The following is a 25,594-nucleotide window of genomic DNA, read 5'->3' as shown; positions in this document are numbered from 1 at the left end:
TTATCTTGTAACTGTTGCCAGTCAGTTTCAAAGAGTGACCCTGAATTCTAGTGCTATAAAATGCTGTTTCACTGTTGTTAGGATAGATGGAATGGACTGGGTGTTACAGAACATATTAGTATTTTTGCTAACAAATCAAATATGTCCCATTTCCACCCTCCTAAGAGATCTTACCCCCAGTATTTAGATAGGCCTAGACGCAGGCATCCCCAAACTGCGGCCCTCCAGATGTTTTGGCCTACAACTCCCATGATCCCTAGCTAAGAGGACCAGCGGTCAGGGATGATGGGAACTGTAGTCCAAAACATCTGGATGGCCAAAGTTTGGGGATGCCTGGACTAGAAATTATCAACTAACTAGGCAATATAAGATCTCTTATGAAGAAAGTATACTTCTTTGAGCTTCATTGTGTCTTCTGACAGAATTTACACTGACAATATATGTGTGTTTTTAAAAAAAATTAAAAAGGATGAGAAAAGGTCACAGTTAATAATAAAAAGGGAACTAAGTTCAGCATTCTATAACAGTGGACAATTAATTTTATCAAGATTTCTAGCTATTATCTGGGAATAATATTTCTTTCCAAGCATCTCCACCAAAATCAATTAGGTTCCCAAGTCAAAATGCTTGACTTTTAAATCATGACTGAGTTCCCTTTCTTTGACACTCAAGCCCCCTTCCTGTTAACCTAACCATGAAGTGCTTTAAATTCTTTTCACTCCCAAGGATATTCATCTTCACCCATTTACATCATAAGCAAAAAATATTAACAATACTATCTTTAGTAGCTAATCAGATAGCCTTCCTCCAAATTCTTTATCTAAAGCGTATGTTATCATTTCCTAAGTTTAAAGATGTTCTGTAAGTGTAGTTTCAACAATAACAGAAAGAATGCTCAGCTAAAAACAGAGAGAAAAGGTCAGAGACTGAATCGAGCTTAAGAGGAGAATAAATCCACCCCATCTTTTTTGTGTTTTAACCTTCTACTGCAATATGTAGTCAAACAATAATAAGGCAGGCTTTTTGTACATCATAGGGACCCAGGTGGCGCTGTGGTTAAACCACTGAGCCTAGGGCTTGCTGATCAGAAGGTCGGCGGTTCGAATCCCTGTGACGGGGTGAGCTCCCGTTGCTTGGGCCCAGCTTCTGCCAACCTAGCAGTTCGAAAGCACGTCAAAATGCAAGTAGATAAATAGGAACCGCTACAGCGGGAAGGTAAACGGCGTTTCCATGTGCTGCTCTGGTTTGCCAGAAGTGGATTTGTCATGCTGGCCACATGACCTGGAAGCTATACGCCGGCTCCCTCGGCCAATAATGCGAGATGAGCGCGCAACCCCAGAGTCGGTCACGACTGGACCTAATGGTCAGGGGTCCCTTTACCTTTTACCTTTTGTACATCACAAGTCTTACAAGGTTCAGGAAAGCACAAGATGCCACAATTAGAATGATTAAACAAGAGTGCAAAGGAACTCGATATGATTTGGATTTGATCTAGCTAGTTTGCAGTTTTGTCTATTAAAAGGGACTGCACTGAATGCCTACATGATTAAGAACAATGGAGGATGAAGAATGTCATATACAGTAGTAGGAATCTGCCAATTCTTCTTGCCAAAGTGTTAAATTAAATAATAAATGGATAGGATCCATCTCTGTAATGGGAGTCCGGGTGCTGTTGTTGTTGTTGTTTTTTGTAATTTTGATCTTTATTGTAAAATATACTGGATATTGAATTGGATTGTGTTATTAGGATAATTATATTTTGTATGGTATGTTCCACCATTTGCTTGGATTGCTGAATGACTTGCTTACGTAAAAGCAATTGCCATAAAGTTTTGGAATGGGGTATTGTAGAAAAGGGCATGGCTGGCTGGAACTCTGAACAGGATTGCTCTTAGGACCTCAGCTTTGTTCCTATCCCGTCTCATAATTTTAAATTGGTTTTTTCCCCTATACCTCTGCAATCTTATAGATACCCTCCTTGAGACAGGACAACCAAAACTTTGCACAGTATTCTTTGACTGAATCATATCATGGCATGATGATAGGTTGGGGGGGGGGCAGATTTCATCACTTCTCCTAAATATTTCCTATACTGTATCTGTGAAATGAGTTTCCTACTGTGCCTACGTGGCAGGAAAGGGCAAGTTAAAAGAGCTCAACATGCTATAATGTGCAGCTGAGATTCTGGTTGAAGTAAGCAGACTATATTCTGAAACATTAATTTTGAGTTTGTGGTGTCTAGGAATGGCCTTTATGACACAGTGGTAACACTGTTCAGTGTGGAGTCGAGGTACACTAGAAGATCTGTGAGAAAGGGTAGCTATTTCATAGAATTATAGAGTTGGAAGAGACCACAAGGGCCATCCAGTCCAACCCCCTGCCAAGCAGGAAACACCATCAAAGCATTCTTGACATATGCCTGTCAAGCCTCTGCTTAAAGGCCTCCAAAGAAGGAGACTCCACCACACTTCTTGGCAGAAAATTCCACTGCCGAACAGCTCTTACTGTCAGGAAGTTCTTCCTAATTTTTAGGTGGAATCTTCTTTCTTGTAGTTTGAATCCATTGCTCCGTGTCCGCTTCTCTGGAGCAGCAGAAAACAACCTTTCACCCCCCTCTATATGACATCCTTTTATATATTTGAACATGGCTATCATATCACCCCTTAACCTTCTCTTCTCATACCCAGCTCCCTAAGCCGTTCCCCATAAGGCATTGTTTCCAGGCCTTTGACCATTTTGGTTGCCCTCCTCTGGACACGTTCCAGCTTGTCAGTATCCTTCTTGAACTGTGGTGCCCAGAACTGGACACAGTACTCCATGTGAGGTCTGACCAGAGCAGAATACAGTGGTGCTATTACTTCCCTTGATCTAGACGCTATACTCCTATTGATGCAGCCCAGAATTGCATTGGCTTTTTAAGCTGCTGCATCACACTGTTGACTCATGTCAAGTTTCTGGTCTACCAGGACTCCTAGATCCTTTTCACATGTACTGCTCTCAAGCCAGGTGTCTCCCATCCTGTATTTGTGCCTTTCATTTTTTTTGCCCAAGTGTAGTACTTTACATTTCTCCTTGTTAAAATTCATCTTGTTTGCTTTGGCCCAGTTGTCTAATCTGTTAAGGTCATTCTGAAGTGTGATTCTGTCTTCTGGGGTATTGGCCACCCCTCCCAATTTGGTGTCATCTGCAAACTTGCTCAGGATGCCCTCAAGTCCATCATCCAAGTCATTGATAAAGATGTTGAATAAGACTGGGCCCAAGACAGAACCCTGTGGCACCCCACTAGTCACTACTCTCCAGGATGAGGAGGAGCCATTGATGAGCACCCTTTGGTCAGTAAGCCAGTTACAAATCCACTGAATGGTAGCATTGTCTAGCCCGCATTTTACCAGCTTCTTTACAATAATATCATGGGGCACCTTGTCAAGGGCCTTGCAGAAATCAAGATAGGCTACATCCACAGCAGTCCCTTCATCCACCAGGCTTGTAATTCTGTCAAAAAATGAGATCAGATTAGTCTGACATGACTTATTTTTCAGAAACCCATGCTGACTTTTAGTGATCACAACGTTCCTTTCTTTGTAGTTCTCTTTGGAGCAGAATGCTCTGCACTATTAATTTTCCAACTTCTTAGTTTTTACTAGGAGAAAGGAGAACAGGGAAATCTTCTGCCCCCATGCTCTGCATATCAGATCCACAGTGGTCAGGGGGACCAATTCAATGTTGTTATAGAATACTGAGTAGTAGTTGCTGCTGCTATTATGAAACACCTTCTGGAGGCTGAATTCCTTGTACTCCTTTGTATTATATTTGCATTTTTGTGGAGTGGTGCCATGCTTTCTTGTTCCATAGCATATTAGCATATCAAATAATCCAACCAATTGTTCCTTCATCCCATACAAATTGTTCCTTTCAGATCTTATATTTCCGGGAAGACTACATTTGATTCCCTTTAAAAAAACAAAAAACAAAGACGACAGGTGTTGTTTATTCAATTTATTTTTCTGGCTTCCAGGTTGCCTTGACCACCTTTGCCGTTTATGTCACCGTAGATGAAAACCACATCCTTGATGCAGAAAAAGCCTTTGTGTCTCTCTCCCTCTTTAATCTCCTCAGGTTCCCACTCAATATGCTCCCCCAGGTCATTAGCAACATCGCACAGGTAAGAATGCTGCCAGTCCTTTATTTAAACAAAAAGCAACGGCTATACCAAATGTAAACATAACTTAAGGAGTGGGTGTCTGGACCAACCCAGACGTGATGATGACCAACCTGTTGGTTTAAATCCAGTGCCCCACCCCACTCATGTAGGGGCCACCTCCAAACCGGACTATAGTAGCACACTGTACGCTGATGCAAATTAACTGCCTGTTGGTACCATTTGCACCAGAAAAACAATTTGAGCAGCAGATAAATAACCTTCTGAATTAATGCACAGCTCTTCCCTTAGGACCACAATAACAAAAATTCATTTCTTTTTTTCCCCCTTTTCGTTTGTTTGTTCTGCTAGACGAGCGTTTCACTGAAGAGGATTCAGCACTTCTTGTCAAATGATGAACTTGATCCAGGCTGTGTTGAAACCAAGTTAATTACTCCAGGTAATAATACACTGGAGTCATTTCATTTGTATGGTGGAGCTGAATAGTGGAGGAGGAAGAAATGGGAGGAGTCTCATATTTGGTTAATGCAGCCCCACAATTAAAGCCTGTGTGTGTTTCTAACACCAAAGCAACAAGTCGGAGCTTCTCAGACTTATGCCTGCTCCTGTGAAGCACCCTCCCAGGTGGCCCTCTGTTGGCCTCTCCATTTGAGAAAGCCTCTCCATTTGCAGGAAAAGGGGGGGAAGGAAGTATTGAGCCGTCCTTGAGCTGCTAAGAATTAGACTGCACAAAGCACTTGGGTATAATCTCTAGAGAACGGCCAGGCCTGGGTAGGGGAGATAAACAAGTGTGCGTTTCAGTAATTGCTACTGGATAAATATTTAAGCTGCGGTTGCTGGATGTCTCTTATTTTAAAAGTTTCCCCTCTTATTCCCTAAACACAACAGCTGCATAGAGGATTATGGATGTTACTGCAGAGTCCCATCAGTCCGTAGCGTTCCACATCTACCAGCTCTCCAAAGTGGTGGTGGTGTGTGTTTTTTTTTAAAAAAAGAAGTTTGAAATGTTGATCTGGCACTGACCTCAACTGCATGACTTGTGGTTGTGCATGTGACAGAGTGCTGCTTGAGCAACAAAAAAGAAAACTTTTGTGTTCCTCATAGCTCATTAACAAATGCATCTCACCAGTCTTTACCCCACTACTTCCTTCTCATTAAAGAGGCCCAGTTTGAGATTTCTGCCTGCCCTCTGCCCCCAGCCACTGTGAAATCCGATGCGTGTGCTCGGAAGTCCCACTGAATTGAATTAGGTATAGGACTGCAGCATTAGATCATGTCTTCTTTTCTTAAATACAGGGTATGCTGTTACTGTAAGAGATGGAACATTCAGCTGGGCAAAGGATCTTGAGCCAGCTCTGAAAGAGTAAGCAAGCTTTACTCACTTGTACATATTGGAATTTCCTTACTGCTTATAACTTAGAGCCAAGGGATGTTAGGAAATATTAGAAGCTATTGACAAGTGATGCCTCCTGTTCATTTAGATAGCCAAAACTTGCTCCCAGTGGCTTGAGTAAATGGGAACTTACCCCTACTCAAAACTGGAAGAAAGTTTTGCTGAGTTTCTGCTGTCTTCCGTTCTGTTCATTTGCTCCTTGAATGTACACTGAGCCAGTTTGCTAAATTGCACTTCCTCTCGTTTTCTCTCACACAGAGCCACCAGTGGCATGTCTATTCTTTAAAATTAGGTGTGCCACTTTAGGTGTGTTAAGGTATCTAGCTCTCAGAGTTACAGAAGTTAAAACCATTGTTTTAAAATGTGTGCCGTGTCTGGAACATTTAGCCTTTGATTTTGCACTGCTCCCCATTGTATTGAAACAAAATGCATAAATTTTATTCTGGATAATCCCAGGCTAAAAGGCATGCTCAGTTTTCATCCTCTCCTTGAATGAGGATGCTTTTGCTTATATATCAGTCTCCTAAAATTATTTTATACACCTAGAAAAAATTGTGGTCAAGTGGACTCAATTCCACAAACAGGCACACCATTTATGAGGAGTCGTGGGGGCCAAGGCCCCCCAATTTCCCATGAGGGGGCTGGCCCCCTCAATATTCCACAACTGGAAAGGCCCCATCGGGCCCTCCTGCGGCTGTGCTGGGCTCTGCCAAGTCCTCATGCAGCTGCAACTAGGCCCCATTGAACCTAGCTGCAGCTGTGGCAGGCCCTGTCAGGCCTTCCCCCAACATGTGATATCACACATACACCGTGTGTGTGAACTGAATTGCCAGCTTAAGGGTAAAAATCACTGTGAGGCTTAGAGCTGGTGCCAGGGGAGGTTGCTAGATCAGTATGCCAAGGTCAAGAGGCTGCCAAGGCTACTCCATCAGGCTATTATTCCATTGGCTCTCTGGAGAGACCAGCAGCCTTTGCGTTCTCCCCATCTGTCACCTAGCAGCAGCCTTTTTGCATTAGGCTATCTGAAATGTTTCCTTCCTACCTGCTTGTTGTAAGAACGATACCTTCAACAACTGGTGCCTAGGCTTGCTTCCCCCTCCTCATGCCTCCCCATCCCTGTGTGTCATTTCTATTATACTGTACTGTAACCCTGAGCACAGGGATTGTCTTAGTACTGATCTTTACAAGCCACTCAGGGAGCCACTTTGCTGAAGAATGGTACGGTAATGGGTCCATCAGGCTAGGGCTAGAATAGTGTAGGATAATCATAGAGACATAGAGTTGTGTTCTGCTAAGTTCTGATCAGAATAGTCCCAGTGAAATTAATGAACCAAGGTTGTCATGTCTATTAACTTTAATGGGTCTAGTCTGAGTGGGACTATCATTGAAAGCCGAGAGGTGCATAGAATCATGCAAGTAACAAAGGTCATTCTCAAAGACCAGTAGAAACCTTGTCCATTGACTCATTGCGTCTGTTCAAACTTCTTTCTGAAATAATGAACATTATCAATACTATTATTATAGGATCTGTAGTCCGCCTAGGCAGCGACTTCAAGGTAGCTTGCAATATCTATGACAATACGCAAGAGTAACAGTTCCATAAATTTGCCAAATATGGGGCAAGAGCATACTTCAGTATTCAGTATTCAAAGGTATATTTAAACACCTGGTTAACTAGAATTAATGGGACTGGATTGTGTCCATGCTTGTTTCTACTTTTTTGCTTTTTGTTTGCTTTATACACTGCAAATATGGTTGCCCCACATTCTTTGCTGCTATCTAGTAATAACACTGGCAAAGAAAAAACAAACTTGGTAGGATTGCCATAGTTCAAGAAGCAAAAATCCAAACACAAACAAATTGTTGAGCAAAAAAAGAGAGAGATTTTTCAGTTGTGTTGTCGAAGATCCAGGACAAACCGCCGCTTTTTGGGAATTCCCCCTGGACGTCACTTCGGCCATTGAAATCCCTGCAACGTTTGGGAAAATCCGGACGTATGGCAACCCTAAACATGGGGAAAGCACTGAAGATATAGAGTGTATTTTAAATCCCACCAAATTGGAGAGTTCTCTGGTTACTTGTGAAGCGACCTGCTGCATTAAAAAAAATACTCTGCCAAATGTTACTGGCAGAGCTCTGCCGGCATTACATGCAGCTGCCAAGACAGTTACTATCTTAATCTAGGCACAAATTGCGGGCAGCCTATATGCTTAAGCCATCTGGGAACCTACGGGTGCAGGAGAGACACATGACTGCCTTTCAGATGCCAAGTCAGCATGAGTAGACTTTTTCAGCATTTCTTGGTGCCTTGAAATTGTCTTGTGAAATGCTCTGGTATTTGTCCAAGTCATGACTCATCAAATCTAGCGTGCACACAGAAAACTTATGAAATGTGGTGATTTGCAACAGGAACATGTGTAAGTAAGTAAGTCAATAAATCATAGCTCTGTCTTCGTGCACCATTGCAAAAGTAAAATCTCATAAAAGCTCAACACATACAAAAATGGACATATGACCCAAAGTTGAAAAAGGTCAGCTGGAAAATGGTGGGAAGCTCTTTGCAACTCACTACAAATTGAATCTAATTGTGTCTCTTTATTTTTGAAGTTGGCTATAAGACTCCTCTTGTTTGTTGTCATGACATCTTCCAGGCTTCCCTCTTCTGCAGGCATTCACTCTCCAGTCAACATTCTTTATTCTTTCCCTGACCACATGACCAAATCTGGGGAAAGCTGATTAAACAGAATCTCTGGTGGAATGCTGTGTTGAAGTCCTGCCAAGGAGAGTACATACCTTGTGCTTAAACACAGCACGTAAAGAAAGAGAGACATGTTTTGTACTTTATGATGAAAATTCCAGAGAGTAACTATCTTAAGTCTTACTGCAATAAAAACAGCTCAAAAGATCTGATAACATCAGTTATGACCTACAAAAGCTTATGTCACAATATTTTTAAGATGCCACTGGATTCTGCTTTGCTTTATTATCTTTACATTAACTAGTTCCCCCCTTTTTTGTCAGCAAATTAGTCCAGCCTCAGTTTTACCTTCTTTTACTCTCTACAGCATAAATTGGTTGGTCCCTAGTGGATCTTTGGTGGCTGTTGTTGGACATGTTGGCTGTGGGAAGTCATCCCTGGTGTCTGCTCTTCTTGGTGACATGGAAAAGCTCCATGGGAACGTGGCCGTGAAGGTTGGTTCACAGTACAGCATTGTATCAATTTTGAGCATTTGGAAAATATTAGTGGCTTGCAAACTGATCTGCTTTATGTATGTTTTTGATACCTCCTTTTAGGGTTCAGTCGCTTATGTTCCCCAGCTAGCCTGGATCCAGAATGCCACCTTGAAAGATAACATCTTATTCGGCCATCTTCATAATGAGAAGAAGTACCAAACTGTCTTAGAGGCATGTGCCTTGAAGCAAGATCTCGAGATGCTTCCAGGGGGAGATCAGACTGAGATAGGCGAGAAGGTAAGGTCTTTTACAGCAAATGTAGGTGGTGATGGTTGCCCAAGGAGGTAAAGGACACAAGTCATTCCTCGCTATGTGTCTTCACAACCTTCCGGATGCAGTCAAGCTGACTGGCTTGACTGAACTCAGTGCTAAGCCTGCCCTCTCCAGCCAGAACGCTGCAATGAATCACCAGGTTCACTGGAGTTTCAGAACCTCATAGGCCTATAATTATGGACTAATACCGTATTGGCCTGAATATAAGCCACGACCTTACAAAAATTGGCTTTTACAATATCGCTGCTGAAACAGACATACGGTAAAAGAGAACTAAAAATGTTTTATTGCCGATTTGCGAGCTTGAGACTGTTTAACCCACTTGCAGGTCCTCTCTAGTACCTGTCGGATTTTCTTTTACATTTGCCATTTATGGGTGTGAGTACCTGCAGAATAGTAGCAATTGAATAGCGATTTGCGATTTTAGCGATTGTAACTTTTCAGGAATTGTCTTTTTTCTCTTTTCCCCTTGAATTTTAAAGGTGCGGCTTATCAGTGGGTGCGGCTTATATTCGGGCCAATACTGTAGATCTGAATGGAATGTCCACAAAAGGACCTATCTTATTCTGAACTTTTTGATCTCCACTGAATCATATAAAAGCAGCGTTCTCTAAAAAACTTGAGATAGCTGAAATCTCGCAAGATAACCATCATCAGATGTGTTAACCATCTTCAGGAACACTGTCATTGCCACCTGAACCCCAATACAATGCCTCTCTCTCACAACAGCTAGGAGTACCTCCCCCCTATCAGTTAACTGCAAGAAAACTGTCACAAGCAACATTTTTACATTTAAATTTCTCCGCCATTTCTTCACAGGGTCTGTCTCTAATATTTTTACTTTAGATCAACAGCCATTGATTTATAACAAACAGTCCATGGACATTGTAATAGAATGTTTGAGCTATGGACCATACAGATATTGTAGTTGTTTTTTCCACCCTGCTCCTGCTGAAACTGATAGCAGTGTTGAATTTAAAAGCTACGATGTGCTTTTTCTCTTTTCACACAGGGCATCAATCTCTCAGGTGGCCAGCGTCAACGAGTGAGCCTTGCCCGTGCTGTTTTCAGCGAGGCTGATGTTTATTTGCTAGACGACCCCCTTTCAGCTGTGGATTCCCATGTGGCCAAACACATATTTGACAACGTTGTTGGACCAGAAGGAATGCTTAAAGGAAAAGTGAGTTAACAAGCACCTAAAATTCTCCATGTCTGCAGTCACTTCAGCATAGTACAAGAACATGGTGGCGCATGTAGAATTGTGGGAAACTTTGCTCCCCTTTGGGTAAGGGGAGGGAAGAGACAGAGAGAGTTTCTTGTCCCCCTAAAATTATTAAAAGTAGAAATGACTGAAACTATGTAAGCCATGATCTCAGTACGTGTTTAGTGTGGAAGTTGACCTCCTTTGCCACCCAAAAAGCCCACTTCCCCATTCTCAGTTATATGTTGCTTTATAGCAGCAGCTTTGCACTAATGTGCAGCTAGAAAAACAATGCAATTTTCTTCAGGCTTAGATGACTTCTAACTGGTTTCGTTCTTACATGACTCTTTGCAGTAATCACAAATTGCCTGTTTTAATTCTTACCTTGCTAAAACAAAAGCAGAATGACCATTGTCTTGTTTCCCTTTTTAGACTCGAATTCTGGTGACCCACAGCATCAATTTTTTGCCACAGGTGGACCACATTATTGTACTTGTAGATGGCAAAATTTCTGAAATGGGGTCCTACCAAGAGCTTTTGCAACAAAACCAGTCTTTTGCAGAGTTCCTCCGCAATTTTGCACCTGATGAAGACATTGAAGAAGATGAGCCTACAAGTAAGGATTCCCACCTCCCTGCCTCAAATTTATCTTCAGACTGTTATTTACATCATGCCAGATTGAAATGCTGGGAGCAGTTTGGAACTGAGTTTAAATCTTTTTTTAAATAAAAATCATACAAAGTGATGAGCACTTTCCCATATATGTATAAATGTAGCCCTTAAAAAACTTGGGGGGGGGGACAAAGATGCCTACTATTCAAGAACATTTGGGGTCCCCCCTCGTTTTTGTAGAGAATTGAAACTGAGTGGACCAGGGGATCCTTGCAACCTGGTTTAGTCAGTGCCATCACTGTTTACTACTAGGGGAAAAGGTTGCAATTAAGAATTAGGATTGGAAGTAGCTAGCTGTAGGTGGCTTCTGTGGCGCTGTGCGTCTAAACCACAGAGCCTAGGGCTTATCAGAAGGTTGACGGTTCGAATCCCCGCGACGGGGTAAGCTCCCATTGCTCAGTCCCTGCTCCTGCCAACCTAGCAGTTTGAAAGCACTTCAGAAGTGCAAGTAGATAAATAGGTATTGCTCTGACGGGAAGGTAAACGGCATTTCCGTGCACTGCTCTGGTTCGTCAGAAGCGGCTTAGTCATGCTGGCCACATGACCCGGAAGCTGTCTGCGGACAAACGCTGGCTCCTCAGCCTATAGAGTGACATGAACACCGCAACCCCAGAGTCGTCCACAACTGGACCTAACGGTCAGGGGTCCCTTTACCTTTACTAGCTGTAGGTTGGTAGGTTGGTTTTTCCTTGAGATGAGGCTTTTCTTTACCTTCTTCCCCCACCTCCTCATTACACTTGTATAATTATAATGCCATGGTATCATCAGTCAATCCTATTTCTTTCCATAAATGCTTGTATGTATACTAGTTATAATTCACAAGGTTCACAATGCTGTATCATGGGACCCTATTAGCCCCACTCCTTGTGTCAAAGCTGGCATCCCAGGCCTGATTATTCAGATATTGCCTAGAAACCCAAACGCACTGAAGCCCCCTTTATTTCCCCTAAAGTGTTGAACTTCCTTCTTGATTTTCAGTCTTTTTTGTGACTTGGGAAGCTGTACACTCAGCAAAACCTTTCTAAAAGATTGGCTCAGCAAAAAGCCAAAATAAGCTAAAGATTTCCTATCCCATTGCATTAGTGGAAGATGAGGAGGTCCTGCTTGCTGAAGACACGCTCAGCAACCACATAGACTTGGCAGATAATGAGCCAGTGACAAACGAAGTCCGTAAGCAATTCCTGAGGTAAACCCTGAAACTCTCTTTAAAGGTGCTTCTACAGAAATTGCCTGTTCTGTCATTCAGCTGCATAATTACCATAATTCTTATTTTTCTCCCCCACCCAACCCCTTTTAATATATAAAAAATAGAGAGCTCAGTGTAATATCTTCAGATGGGGAATGCCCCGGTAAAATGTCAATGAAAAGAAGAGTGTGTGATAAAAAGCCACCTGAGAAAACCCACCCCAAGAAAAGTCCTAACAAACTCATTGAGGCAGAAACTGCTGAAACCGGCACGGTAAGAAAGGTTTGCTTAAACAATAAGGACACTTTGCTTCTTCAAAGTTTGTTCCTGGTTTATTAAACCTAGCAGAGGAGCAGACAAATGCAGGAAACTTGGCTGCATAATTTGTGGCAGTGGAGAGCTTCTGGGTGGGTAGCCTTGCCCGTCAGTCAGATGTGGTCTTTTGAAGGTTGGCTGCAGTTGACTGAAAGAGATTTCCCAATAATATATTGAAACACCACTTAACACTTTCTCATTGCTCTTTGACACACAGCACAGATATATATATATATTTCCATTACATGGGGCTCTTCTTTATTTAATTCATCAAGTATGAATCCTCCCTGGCTACCGTATATATTGCTTCTATTTCTATAACAGTTCTATGTTTTCCATATGACACCTCTACTCTGGACATCCTTCTGTTGTAGCCACATTTTCTGCTTTCAGGAATGCCTGCATAATGTGATTATATGGCACCCTAGGATTTCATGTTGGTGATTCCTAGTTCACTGCACAAATTCTGACTCTGGCAAGTGGCTAGTTTTTCTGTGAAATTGGTTTTTATAAACTAAACAAACTCTATTTTGTCTCAAACTGCAGGTCAAACTGACTGTTTTCTGGCAATACATGAAGGCTGTTGGCCCCCTAGTTTCTTTATTTATATGTTTCCTGTACTGCTGTCAAAATGCTTCTGCAGTCGGGGCCAACGTGTGGCTCAGTGACTGGACCAATGAACCGGTCATAAATGGCACTCAGCACAACGTGGGCATGCGAGTCGGAGTCTATGCCGCCCTGGGTCTCTTGCAAGGTGAAGTGTGTTATTTGCTACTGCTCCTATAGATTGAAACCTACCTTGCTAGCAGAGCTAGAGGAAATGGTGTGTGGTATGGAATTTACTGGTGGTTCTTAAACAGTGGTCTAGGGTAAAGGTCTGATGGCAATCTCAGGTGAATGGAATGAAAGGAACAGAGGAAAACAGTGGAGAGCCAGAAGTTTAATTGTATAATTCTGTCTGGCAAGCTTAAATGTTTGCAACAACGCAAAGTCGTATTCTACCCTAGGAACAAATATTCCTATATCATAAATAGGGATGTCTACATTGCTCCTTGCACAATAAAAGTTGGTCTATTTATTCAGTTGTAAAATGTATATCCTGCCCTTTATATTTTTTAAAAATGATCAAAAGTCATATCATATCAAATTACAATTAGACCAACCAGAAAATATTTGCAGAATTTAAAAATTACATTCTAATCTCTCTATATGCAACCTCCCGCCATCCGCCGCTTGATGCACGAGGTGATGCTGTCAATTCATCTAGCCTGCTAGAGGAGTTGCAAAGTTACGATGAGAACAGGGCCACATGCAATTGGTACAATCAAGTCTTCTGCTTATTTCTCCCTTTTGCAAACAGGGGTTTTTGTGTTGATCTCCTCTTTTACTCTGGCAATGGGTGGCATCAGAGCGGCTCGTAGTCTCCACTCCGGATTGCTGGAGAACAAACTCCACACCCCACAGTCTTTCTATGACACAACTCCAATTGGCCGAATCATCAACCGCTTCTCGAAAGACATCTACGTGATCGATGAAGTGATACCGCCAACTATCTTGATGTTCCTAGGAACCTTCTTTGTTTCTGTGTCAACGATGATCGTGATCATAGCAAGCACCCCACTCTTTGCTGTGGTTATAATCCCTCTGGCAATCCTATACTTCTTTGCCCAGGTAATTGGGATAAGTACCTTTTTTGGCTTCATTGCTTGTTTTATTCATTTTTAAAAAACAGAGTGTTAGGTGGCTGGCATAATCTTTCTATTTTTTAGTATTTCAAGCCCCAAATGTGCATCCCTTAATATGTGTGTGAATACTGGATGCAATTACTTTGAATACAGAAGCTGAAGTTCCAAAGTAAGATTGTCTGAAGTCACTTACATTCTGCAAAATAGCTTTTGCAACATTTAGTTGTTGTTAGGCACAACAAGAAGGGAGTAAGAAACATAGAACAGGCTAACTCACCAGTAGCCTTAGACAAGACTCTTGTGGCTCTCTGGACCTTTCATAGCAGTTCTTGCATGTTTTCAAAGCGTTCTCTCTTTTTAATTGCTTTTTTTGTTTGTTTATAAAGTAATCACTAATGAAAAGGCAGACAAGGGCATAATATTGCAATGCCGCAGAGTAAGAACATATATTCTAAGGGAAGTTTGCGTTCTCATTAATTGAGAAATAGAAGTTCACAAATTACAATCCATAAATCAGTTAAGCTTTCTGTTATTATGATAAAGGAGCATGAATGTAATCCATTCCATCCAGCAGTTTATTACTGTAACTCAATTTTGTACAAACTGAAGAAATACACTAACTTAATCAATGGAGGCATTTTCCCCCATTTTAGATGGCCATCCCTCTATCAACAGCAACATCTGGAGGGCTACACATTCCCTCAACCCCCTGCTCTGTTATCTCCATGGTCGTTTCTCTGTTGACCAAGCAGAAAACAAAATATCTTTTATAATACCAGGATGGATAGAATATTAATACAAAAGAAAAATACAATAAGAGCACAATAAATACAAGCAACCAATCAAAATCAGTATAAAATAGCAAAATAACCAAGTACACACCTACCACACTGGGTACCTCGGGTTACAGACGCTTCAGGTTACGCGTTTTCAGGAAACCTGGAAGTACCGGAAAGGGTTACTTCTGGGATTCACCAATCGTGCATGCGCAGAAGCGCTAAATCGTGCTTCGCGCATATGCAGAAGCACCAAATTGTGTCACATGCGTGCGCAGACGCAGGGCTGTAGGTTACGAACACTACAGGTTGCGGACATGCCTCCGTCATGGATTACGTCTGCAACCCGAGGTTCCACTGTACATTTATGAGTTGAATTCATACTCTTAAAAAAGCTCAGATGTTTAGAACAGGGTTCCCCAAACTAAGGCCCGTGAGCTGAATGCGGCCCTGTGAGGCTCATTTATGCGGCCCCCGGCAAACCCCGCCGCCCGCTGCTGCCGCCTGCTCTCACCACCGCAACGTGGCTGCCCACTTCCAGGTCACCGGAGTGTCAGAAATAGCTTGTGTGAATGCGCAAGCATCATTTCCAGCGCACATCCGGGCCGGAGGAGGCCCATGCACATGCGCACAAGCTATTTCCGGTGTTCCAACAACCCGGACGTGCGCCGGAAATCGTGTGTGTGCATGCGTATGGGTGCACGCACCTGCGCGCTCCAGCCCGCAGCACGATCAGCCCTCGGCTAGGTAAGTTTGGGGACCCCTGGTTTAGAACATGGAGCTGATAATGCCAGGGTTGCAGGTTCGGTCCCTGTATGGGACAGCTGCATATTGTTGCATTGCAGGGAATTGGACTAGTTTATCCTCAGGGTCCCTTTCAACTCTACTGTACAGTTCTATGATTCTGCAGCATTCCGCCTCTCACATAGTAGCCAGCTTAGTTCACATCCCCTCTTCCCGGTGTAGCTCCAGTCTCTCATCTAGGAGCAAGTCAATCCACAAACAATCACCCAGAGGTGGTGCCCCTCACCTTTCATCATACCCTGAAGGAGCAATTCAAAGCATGTGGAAACTTTCCCCTAGAAAGAGTTACAGTTGTGGAAAAGTCCTTAACCTTGTTCTTCATGGGAGGGTCCAGCTGGCCAAATCTTCTGCCCATCTAGAACTCACCACACCACATTCCCTTTTGTATCTAACAATAGCCTTTGGGCCAAAGTACCCGCAGGCCTTAGTGTAGGTTATGCATTAAATCCCAGCCTCCGAGGTTCCCAATTCAAGCTCCAGAATCTGTAATAGTACGTTGTTGAGAGCAAACACAAAACACACACTACTTCTTCTTTGGCGAGTAAGACTGCCTTCCTTGAACACAGTCTTAACAGTGAGTCTGTAAGTGACACACACAGGCCACGAGGCTGTCAGTGGAATGTGAATATTTCTATTTGATTAACAGCTTCCCTTTTAAGCAATCACTTAACAATTGAAATGGTAGGGCATTCTCTTTGAGTAAATTTTAATGACAGTTTCTCTAAGCATAAATTACACAGACCAGCTACTCTAAAGCCCATTTTAAAAGCACTACCCAAAGGAAGAAATGCATTGTTGGGAGCTCAGATTAAAAATAACGATGATGGCAATGATGATGAAAATCTGCATTTAGCAAATGAATAGATCAGTTGCACCAGTTAATCAACAAGTGTTTTCAAGCCCTCAGGAAACATTAGGAAGCAGCAATAGGAACATCATAACTGCACATCAGGGTCTCCTTTTGCTCTTTCTGTTGGCAAGCTTGCCTTTCTGCCAGTGTAGGATAGTTCTTTAAGTCATCCAGTAACAGTGGCAATCATCTGCATTATAATGTTAAAAACTCAGCTCAGTGGGCTGGCTGGTAGACATGGCAGTAAATTGATGATTGGGTGCGTTCTCAGAGTTGAAGCATAGAGGCCTGCTTCTGCAATCATTGAGGGAGAGTGCTTTTCTTCAGACTTTCCACTTCAGGCTGCAAGTGCGGGGGGGGGGGAGCTACATATTTGAATGCTTCTCCATAAAATAAATTCCATGTGCACAAAGATGCCCACATGTCGGAAAAAGACTGTCCTCCTTGACATTGTGTTTTTCTGTGCGCAGGGAGTTTTTGTAGTGGACCTAGCATTATTTGTGTACTAAAGTGAGATAGTCTAGGAAAAGCTTTACCATGTGCTTCTGGTGCCTGATCAAGAGTGTTTCTCACTCTTACAGTGCACAGCCATGGCACAGTGTATTAATTAGTTCAGGTCAAATATCTAAAAGGTTTCACGTTTCTTTGTTTTGTTTTCTCGTTTTACCTATCTGCCTTTGAACCGAACGACGGCAGCGGTTCTACGTAGCTACCTCTCGCCAATTGAAGCGGCTGGAATCTGTCAGTAGATCTCCCATATATTCTCATTTTTCGGAAACCGTCACAGGAGCAAGCGTCATCCGAGCTTATAGAAGGGGAAAGGCTTTTGTTCATCTCAGTGACATGAAGGTGAATGACAACCAGAGAAGTTATTATCCTGGAATTGTGTCCAACAGGTAAAATCAATCTTTGAATTAAAGGAAAAAGTTAATGAAAATAATTTGAGTGATTGAACTAGAGAAACAGCTTCCTCATTCCGTCTGTTTCTGATGTTCAGGCTGTTCATGCCCTTAATTATGTAGCCGAAACAGCAGCACCCAACAGAAGAGGGAGGCGTCAGCAGAAGTTTGCAGAAGTACATAAAATCTTTTTAAAATCCTAAAGAAGCTGGAACTCCCAAAATAGCCAGTGAAGGCTGAGAGTATTGAGTGACCACAGAATTCTGGCTGACTGATGCTGGGGAAGAAATTGGGGGGGGGTTAATGGAATAGAGTATCTTGAAGGGTAGAACGCCATACTGCAGCATTTTGTTGCAGATCCCACTTGTTTTCATCTGTTGCATTTTGAGTTCTGTACTATTTACTTCTTTGTGTTTTCTCGTTTAATAGGTGGCTGGGAATTAGAGTTGAATTTGTAGGGAACTGCGTCGTATTTTTTGCAGCCCTTTTTGCTGTGCTAAGTAAAAACAGTCTGAGCGCTGGCCTGGTTGGACTTTCCGTGTCTTATGCATTGCAGGTGCGTAGTGTGTGTATCAGGAGAGGGCCCATCTGAACAGCGGAACTGAAATATCATTACAGTGTGACCTTTTCATTAGGCATTTGGGCTTTAATTGCATGATTCTGCAGCATTTCTATTCTTCAGGCGAACGAAGGCTCAGGGTGTGTGTGTGTGTGTGTGTGTGTGTGTGTGTGTGTAAGACTGGTTGGAAGAAAATTGGGAGAAATGGGAAGAAAATAAAGAACAAACCGAGGAATAAAAGGAAATGCTTTTGGAAGATTGCATCTAAGATTGTCAGCTTACATTTGTCTGTGGGATTTTTTTTTCCATATTAAAAAGCCCAATCACAGAGTTAATCAGATTCTGTGCAGAGTGAAAACAATGCATTAGCTGTGCATTTGAATGCAAGCAGTATTTATTTTGGTTGAGGTAAAGAATATCACTCTCCCTCTTGGCAGGGTGCCAGCTGGTTGGGAATGGCTTGCACAGTTGGTTCTGCTCATGTGCACATATATGCCCCTTTATTTATTTTAACAGTTTCTACGCTGCCCGCCAATGCAAAATGTCAAGGGCACTTTATAATCTATATAAATAAAAATGTAAATATCCGTTTGTTCCCGACCAAAAATCTCTGAAAGTGCTTGACCGATTGGTTTGAGATTTTGACACAATGTTCTGGGCCAATACGGGAGTGTTTGTATATACTTAGATTATATAGATGTCACACCTGTGACAGGTAAAAACATGATTTTGTGTAAAAATAGCGCCATCTGTTGGACGTCAAAGCAACAGACGCTATATGCTTTTGTGTAAAAATAGCGCCATCTGTTGGACGGGAAAGGAACAGACGCTATAGTCCATTCCTTACTCCCAGGATGCCACGGGGAACGCGGTGGCGTCGTTCCGACGCGAGCGAACAGAGGGAACTGGAAAACTACAGACTGCTTTAAAAAACCCACCATTCACAGCAGGGCAATCAAAATATCTTCAGAGGTTAGGAAAACTAGAAGTTTTTTGCCTGGTGCCTAAAAGATAGTGGCACAGGTACCATTGGGTGAGCCTCTGGGGAGGGTGGGGAGAGCTCCACAAGCAAGGTTCCACAGCCAAAAAGGCCCTGCCCCATGTAGCTCCAGAGGGGAGGGGGCCCAGATCAAATTGCAGCTCTCACAGCGTGAAGGGAGCCTTCAGGAAGCTTACAATGGCAGTGTTGTGCTTCTTGTTCTTGGTAACTGAGGAGAAACTACATCAAGGTTTTAACACTATATTCTGCTAAATTTTGCACAGCAGGGCATTTAGTTAAGGATAGCCTATTATGGTAGCCATCAGTTTAGTCAATCTACAAGGGATTTAATCACCCTTTCAATAAGGCGTGAGGTCATCAGCTTTACTAAGGGTGGGTTAGATTCAAGATGGCTATGAAATCCTGAAGCAAAGCAGTGGGTTTCAATTTAAAAAGTGCACTGCCGTACCTCAATCAGAAGTAACAATCTTTGATTGAGAAATTGCTTTGTGAGATTCTTGGTCCTATACTATTACATCTGGTCAGATCAGAAGATTTGAGCTTTGCCTCTCAGCTTTAAAAGCTATGAATGCTGATTTTGTAGAAAGGAGAGGCATATTGATTGAATCTCTATCCCAAGTAACAGTGGGATCACACATTGAAATTGGCAAAGCAATGAATTCCACCACGATGCATTTATATTCAGTGGAATAGAAGAAATAGTGATACACCTTTGATAGTTTATAATAAGCCCTCAAAGGTTTCAGGGAAATTGAAGGTACTGTGCGCATCCTCATTTCCTTGTAGGGATTTGCAATAAAATTAGATGCTGGAATATTAGGCTTACCCAAAATGGTGCTGTTGTAAGCATGGGAAGCTACAGTATTTCCTTTTTCTTATTGGTGTATCCTTCTTTGAAGGAGGGGAAGCATCTGAAGAAAGGTGATGTCTTCTGAGACATTAAAGAGAATACAAGCGATGGGCCATTTTGTGCGGGGGGAGGGGGGTTCCATTCCCAGCCCCCATGCATATCGTTGGAGCACACATAAGCGCACCCTGCCCCATTCCACCCCCATTATGCCCCTGTTCTGCCATCTTCTGGGCCCAAAATGGGAGCAATACAAATGGGGATGATATCAGAACTTCCTAATTTCTCAAAGCTTCACCTGTTATGGTTTGTGTTCAGCTCAGCGTAACGTCCGCTAAATTTCAACCCTGCATTTCAAGGATGGTCTGTAGCAGGAGAGGCTAGTCTGTTGCCTTCCAGTTGCTGTTGGACTGCAACTCCCATCATCCCTGACTCTTGGCCACACACTGGCTGGGGCTGATAGGGAGTCCAGTTGAACACCTGTGGGCACCACCTTTGCTCTGTGGGTAAACACACACACACACACACAAACACACTATATGATGGTTAATATATTTATTTGTGGCTGTACTTTTCTCAAACAGGTAACATGTTGTTGTTTCTTAGGTGACAATGTCTCTGAATTGGATGGTACGGATGACATCAGACTTAGAAAGCAACATTGTGGCTGTAGAAAGAGTGAAGGAATATTCTGAAACTGAAACTGAGGTCAGTTCCTAATACAGTGGTACCTCGGTTTATGAACACAATTGGATCCGGAAGTCTGTTCATAAACTGAAGCGTTCATAAACTGAAGCGAGCTTTCCCATTGAAAGTAATGGAAAGTGGATTAATCCGTTCCAGACGGTCCGCGGAGTAACCGTTCATAAACTGAAGCGAACTTTCCCATTGAAAGTAATGGAAAGTGGATTAATCCATTCCAGACGGGTCCGCGGAGTACTTAAACTGAAGCGTTCATAAACTGAAACATGGGTGTAATTGGTTCCGGAAGTCTGTTCATAAACTGAAGCGTTCATAAACTGAAGCGAACTTTCCCATTAAAAGTAATGGAAAGTGAATTAATCCGTTCCAGATGGGTCCGCAGCGTTCATAAACCGAAAATTCATAAACCGAGGTGTTCATAAACCGAGGTTCCACTGTACAGTGGTACCTCGTGTTACGTACTGCGCCCCTTACGAATGCTTCGCGTTATGAGCTCCGCTAACCCGGAAGTAGATACTCCCAGTTGCGACCTTTGCCCTGGGATGCAAGCGGAAGTTGCGCGCCAGCAGCGGGAGGCGCCATTAGCGAAAGCGCGCCTCATGTTACGAGCGGTTTCGGGTTACAAACGGACCTTTGGGACAGATTTAAGTACGTAACACGAGTGGTACCTCGGGTTTCGAACAGCCTAGCCAACGAACTTTTTGGATTATAACTTCAAAGCCGGAAATGAGTGTTCTGGTTTGTGAGGTTTTTTGGGATTGTGAACATACTTTGGAAACCTGATGAATTTCAACGGGAGTGCGTTAAACGTGTTTCTGACTCTCCCATTGATATAAATGGAACTTAAAAGTGATGAACCATGTCTGCATTGTAACCCTTGTGATTAGGCTATTATTGTTGTATCATCTGTGAATCTCATCCTAGATGGTGGTTTCTGGAGTACATTGAAGCAGACTGTCCATCTTACTTTTAATGATTCAGAAACAAGCAATGTGGATTAAAATCCAGGGGGAGACTTATTCAACTATCCTTGAACTTTTCAAATAATATAATGCTTTGTTATTAAAAGTATTTTTTTTAATAATAAAAAATATCAACACTATGTGCCGTAATTCTTTCTCTCCTCTAGGCTCCCTGGATAATTGAAGACAAAAGACCACCAGAAGACTGGCCCACTCGGGGCGAAGTGGAGTTTGCAAACTATTCCGTAAGGTACAGGAAAGGCTTGGACTTGGTGCTGAAAGACCTCAGCCTCAATGTGAAAGGTGGAGAAAAGGTACAATCACAGTTGCCATGTATAGAATCAAATTATATGTGCATTAACCTGAATTTGCAAACTTTGTTTTCAGTTCATTCGGTGCATCTATTGGATTCATAGCAAACTGCCTGGTACCAGGTCAGTTCATGAAGCTCAATATTGCTAACACAGATTGGTAGGGGGGGGGGCTCTAGCATTTTGGTCAGGAACCTTTCCCAGCCTTACCTGGAAATGCCAGAGACTGAATTTGGGACCTTCTGCATGCAAAGCAGTGTGTGTTTTACCATTTAGCTTTCACCCCATCTCTGCTGTAACTTGAGTGTTGCTTGGAGAAGCAGCAACTTCTGAATTGCATCTTTCTTCAACTGACAGCTACCTGCCCCCAAAATCCCATCTGCTCTGTGATTTCAGCTTCTGTTTCCACCTCCAATAACAACTTTCATTGTCAGTGTTCACACATGCCATCAGCATCCTTTCATGTATAACAAATTAACTTTCCCTATGCCAACCAGTGGGGAAATGAAACACAGCCACCTAGATACAAGGTGGAGCCTCTATATACTTGCAGGGCTCCCCAGGTATGCAGAAGAACATCACTTTGCAAGAAAGAAAGAAAGAAAAACAAAGACTGTAAATGAACAAAGTTCTATAGGAACAGAAAATATGGCACTTTAAATTAGAAACCATAGATAAGGTGAACTCCAGTGCATGGAAGCTTATGCCAAAATAAATGCATTGGTTTTTAAGGAAACAAAAGACTTCTTTTCACATTCAGCAAGCAGTAATTGTTTGAAATAGAAAAGAAATGGTAGAAGCTTAGGCAATGAAAAATGTGTGTGCAGATATAGAAAATGTATAAGGCTACATTAAAGAAAAAGACCGGCTAGTTCAGTAGCAGAAAGAAGAACAACATCAAAACTTTAAAAGTATTGGTTGCAAGGGAAACTATAGGTATAGAAAGGAGAATTTCCTGGATGCCAAGATCCAGGTTTGGGGCAAGTGCTTTTTTTTTTTAGAGAGAGAGAACCCCAGCAGAGATGTAAATCACAAAATATGCAGCAAAGTAAAGCATGGAAGTATAGGCTGTTAGACCTTGTGAGTTCTAAAACTTCCAAACCTGTTCCCATAGCATAGAAAAATGCTTACATTTGGTAAGTTAAGAATGGTTTACTTACAAATGCTCCAAATGTCAGATTCATGAGCATTCCCATACAGCATTCAGAAAAAGTTGCACAGGCAGTAAAAGTTGTCAAAGTTCCTAAGTTATTGGTATGGGAACTCAAGAGTGGCTTGTAAGAGCCATGCGGTCTGAGCTGGTTGGTGCACGTTGAGCTTCTCAGGTAGACTGAAGGGGAACAAAGTCTTGATTACCTAGGGCCTCCCAAGGTGAGATAAGCCTGGCAGGACAGGTCTAAACCCTTTCCAGCATTATTTAGGCTTAAGCATGTTGGTTATATGAAGCTGATTATCCCACAAAAAGAATGTTCATGTATCCTACCCCCCAAAAAAGATGGCGACCAAAAGCAGCGGGAAGTGGGAATTCAGGCACTAATATTAGGCCAATACAAAATTAGCTTACAGTGGTACCTCGAGTTAAGAACTTAATTCATTCTGGAGGTCCATCCTTAACCTCAAACTGTTCTTAACCTGAGGTACCACTTTAGCTAATGGGGCCTCCCGCTGCCACCGCGCTGCCGGATCACGATTTCTGTTCTCATCCTGAAGCAAAGTTCTTAACCCAAGGTACTATTTCTGGGTTAGCGGAGTCTGTAACCTGAAGCATCTGTAACCTGAAGCATTTGTAACCCGAGGTACCACTGTATTTGAAAATATATTGCCAAACAAAAAATGCCTATAACAGTGTAGAAGGTTTTCACAGTGTAGTAAAGAGAAAGGAGGAAGTGTGTGGCTAGAGGAAGAGGAGAGGACAAAGAGTGAAGAAAAAGCTGTGAGTAGAGGGGGGGACCCTTTTCCCTTTTGTGGCATATGCACTCTTCTGGCTACCTTGCCCAGAGTGCTTCACTCTTGAGAAAAGGCCCTTTCTCAGTGAGGAAGAAGAGAGCCTTTAATAGGCAGAGGCCTAACTATGACTTTAATAAACCTCTTGACTGATAAGCATACTTCTTAACAGAAATCCCTATAAGAGATACAGTTGTATAACAGTGCATTTTCTTTTGATTCTCTTCGATTCAATTTTTTTTTTAAAAAAAAATCACCTAGATCAGGATCATGGTAGTTTTTGTTTTGTCTTGTTTTTTAAGTGAAACGGTGTATCGTAAAATAATAAAACACGTCCTGGTATTTAACTGAACCTAATTTTTCAAACACGTGAATTAGGTTGGGATTGTTGGAAGAACTGGGGCTGGAAAATCGTCTATGACCCTCTGCCTCTTCAGGATCCTAGAAGCTGTGGAGGGGGAAATCAAAATCGATGGGTTGAGAATCTCAGAGCTTGGCCTTCATGACTTACGATCCAAGCTGACTATAATTCCTCAGGTAAGCTGCCCTATGCCCTGAGAGATACACTAAATATAACTTAATATGGCAAACTACTGAGGTTGTTTTGTTTTTGTAAAGTGAGACGCTTGCAAGGTAGGTCAGGCTGTGTATCTAGGGCTAGTAGTTACACAATTTGCTTTATAATTGTTGCTTTTTTGCCCTGGGACAGGAATAAACAGGGAACCAAGAGGAAGGATTTGAATGAGCTGTAAAAATGGAACAACATTATAGCAATTCCTGCTAAGGTTTATTTTCAATTCAAGCAAGCTTTCTCTTGCTCTCTATGTTTCATAGGCATACGCATCCCTCAGAAAATGAAGAGATTTTATATTTTCACAGCTGTAGCCTAGTACTTTTAATTTTATTTTCTTAGTCTGATATTTCATGTTCTGAAAGCTTACAATGTGCAGCACAGCTATATCTCTTGTATACTCCATCCCTGGTAAGTACCATAGGTGTTTTTTCTGTGTATATGTGTGGTAAGCTAAAGTATCACTGGCCCAGATTTAGCACCAATGGTGCTATATTCTCATCTTCATGTATTGTGAGGGGTTGGGTGTAGCCTTGCTTCTGGAAAATAGACTTTCATTCTTTATATGTTTTTGTCTTTATCCACACTCCTTTAAATGGGTTGGGGAGAACTTAAGAGAAAGTTGTAACTCTGTGACAGAATTTAATCCCATCAAAATGGCACTGGTCATGACACTCATCAAAATAACATCATGGGAGCCATAAAGTAGCTTCTTACGGCACACTAGTGTAGGGGTGGGGGGTTGGATCCCACCCATCCCATGGGCCATCAATCACCTGATGTCACAGTGACATCAGGGGACCCATTCGTCAAATTTCAATTTCAAAACTATTTCAAACTAAGCAGGCAAAGATACAGTGCCATGCAAGCCCTGACTTCAGCTGTTGGTCACTGCTTGCAAAGCCATGTGCCTTGGTAAGCATGGTCAATCAGTTAGAGTGGTACCTTGGTTTACAACCATAATCCCTTCTGGAGGTCCGGTTGTAAACCAAAACAGGTTGCAACCCATGGTGTGCTCTCGCCAATGGGACCTCCAAAAAAAAAGGATTGTAATCCCCCCAAAAAGGGACACACTTCCGGGTTTGACGTGGTTGCAATCCAAAGCGGTTGCAATCCAAAGCGGTTGTAAACCAAGGTACCACTGTAATCAGCAGTGCCTGCAAGCCACTTTGGGGCAGGAAGCGAGTCTTTACCTGCCCCACACCCGACATCATATGTGGCATCAGGTGTAGAGCAGGGCATGGCTTGGCT

General features: G+C 42.5%; 1 protein-coding gene across 1 annotated transcript in view; it reads left to right on the top strand.

Annotated features, from left to right (window-relative positions):
* The window catches only part of ABCC3 (ATP binding cassette subfamily C member 3), a 71,922-nt gene that overhangs the window by 42,633 nt on the left and 3,695 nt on the right, over positions 1 to 25,594 (top strand). Inside the window, exons 13-28 of the mRNA XM_035104353.3 lie at positions 4,016 to 4,162; positions 4,511 to 4,598; positions 5,456 to 5,522; positions 8,618 to 8,744; positions 8,847 to 9,023; positions 10,072 to 10,239; positions 10,693 to 10,876; positions 12,016 to 12,118; positions 12,244 to 12,391; positions 12,980 to 13,187; positions 13,794 to 14,104; positions 17,245 to 17,444; positions 17,877 to 18,003; positions 20,460 to 20,561; positions 21,685 to 21,831; positions 24,151 to 24,309. Of these exons, the coding sequence (XP_034960244.2) occupies positions 4,016 to 4,162; positions 4,511 to 4,598; positions 5,456 to 5,522; positions 8,618 to 8,744; positions 8,847 to 9,023; positions 10,072 to 10,239; positions 10,693 to 10,876; positions 12,016 to 12,118; positions 12,244 to 12,391; positions 12,980 to 13,187; positions 13,794 to 14,104; positions 17,245 to 17,444; positions 17,877 to 18,003; positions 20,460 to 20,561; positions 21,685 to 21,831; positions 24,151 to 24,309 (2,463 nt within the window). The remainder of the gene's footprint in view (positions 1 to 4,015; positions 4,163 to 4,510; positions 4,599 to 5,455; positions 5,523 to 8,617; positions 8,745 to 8,846; positions 9,024 to 10,071; positions 10,240 to 10,692; positions 10,877 to 12,015; positions 12,119 to 12,243; positions 12,392 to 12,979; positions 13,188 to 13,793; positions 14,105 to 17,244; positions 17,445 to 17,876; positions 18,004 to 20,459; positions 20,562 to 21,684; positions 21,832 to 24,150; positions 24,310 to 25,594) is intronic.

This window comes from Zootoca vivipara, chromosome 2, assembly GCF_965207765.1.
Source record: "Zootoca vivipara chromosome 2, rZooViv2.hap1.1, whole genome shotgun sequence".
In the NCBI taxonomy this organism is placed as follows: Eukaryota; Metazoa; Chordata; class Lepidosauria; order Squamata; family Lacertidae; genus Zootoca; species Zootoca vivipara.
The sequence above is the reverse complement of the archived record's forward strand: the minus strand, read 5'-3'. Positions and strand labels throughout refer to the sequence as shown.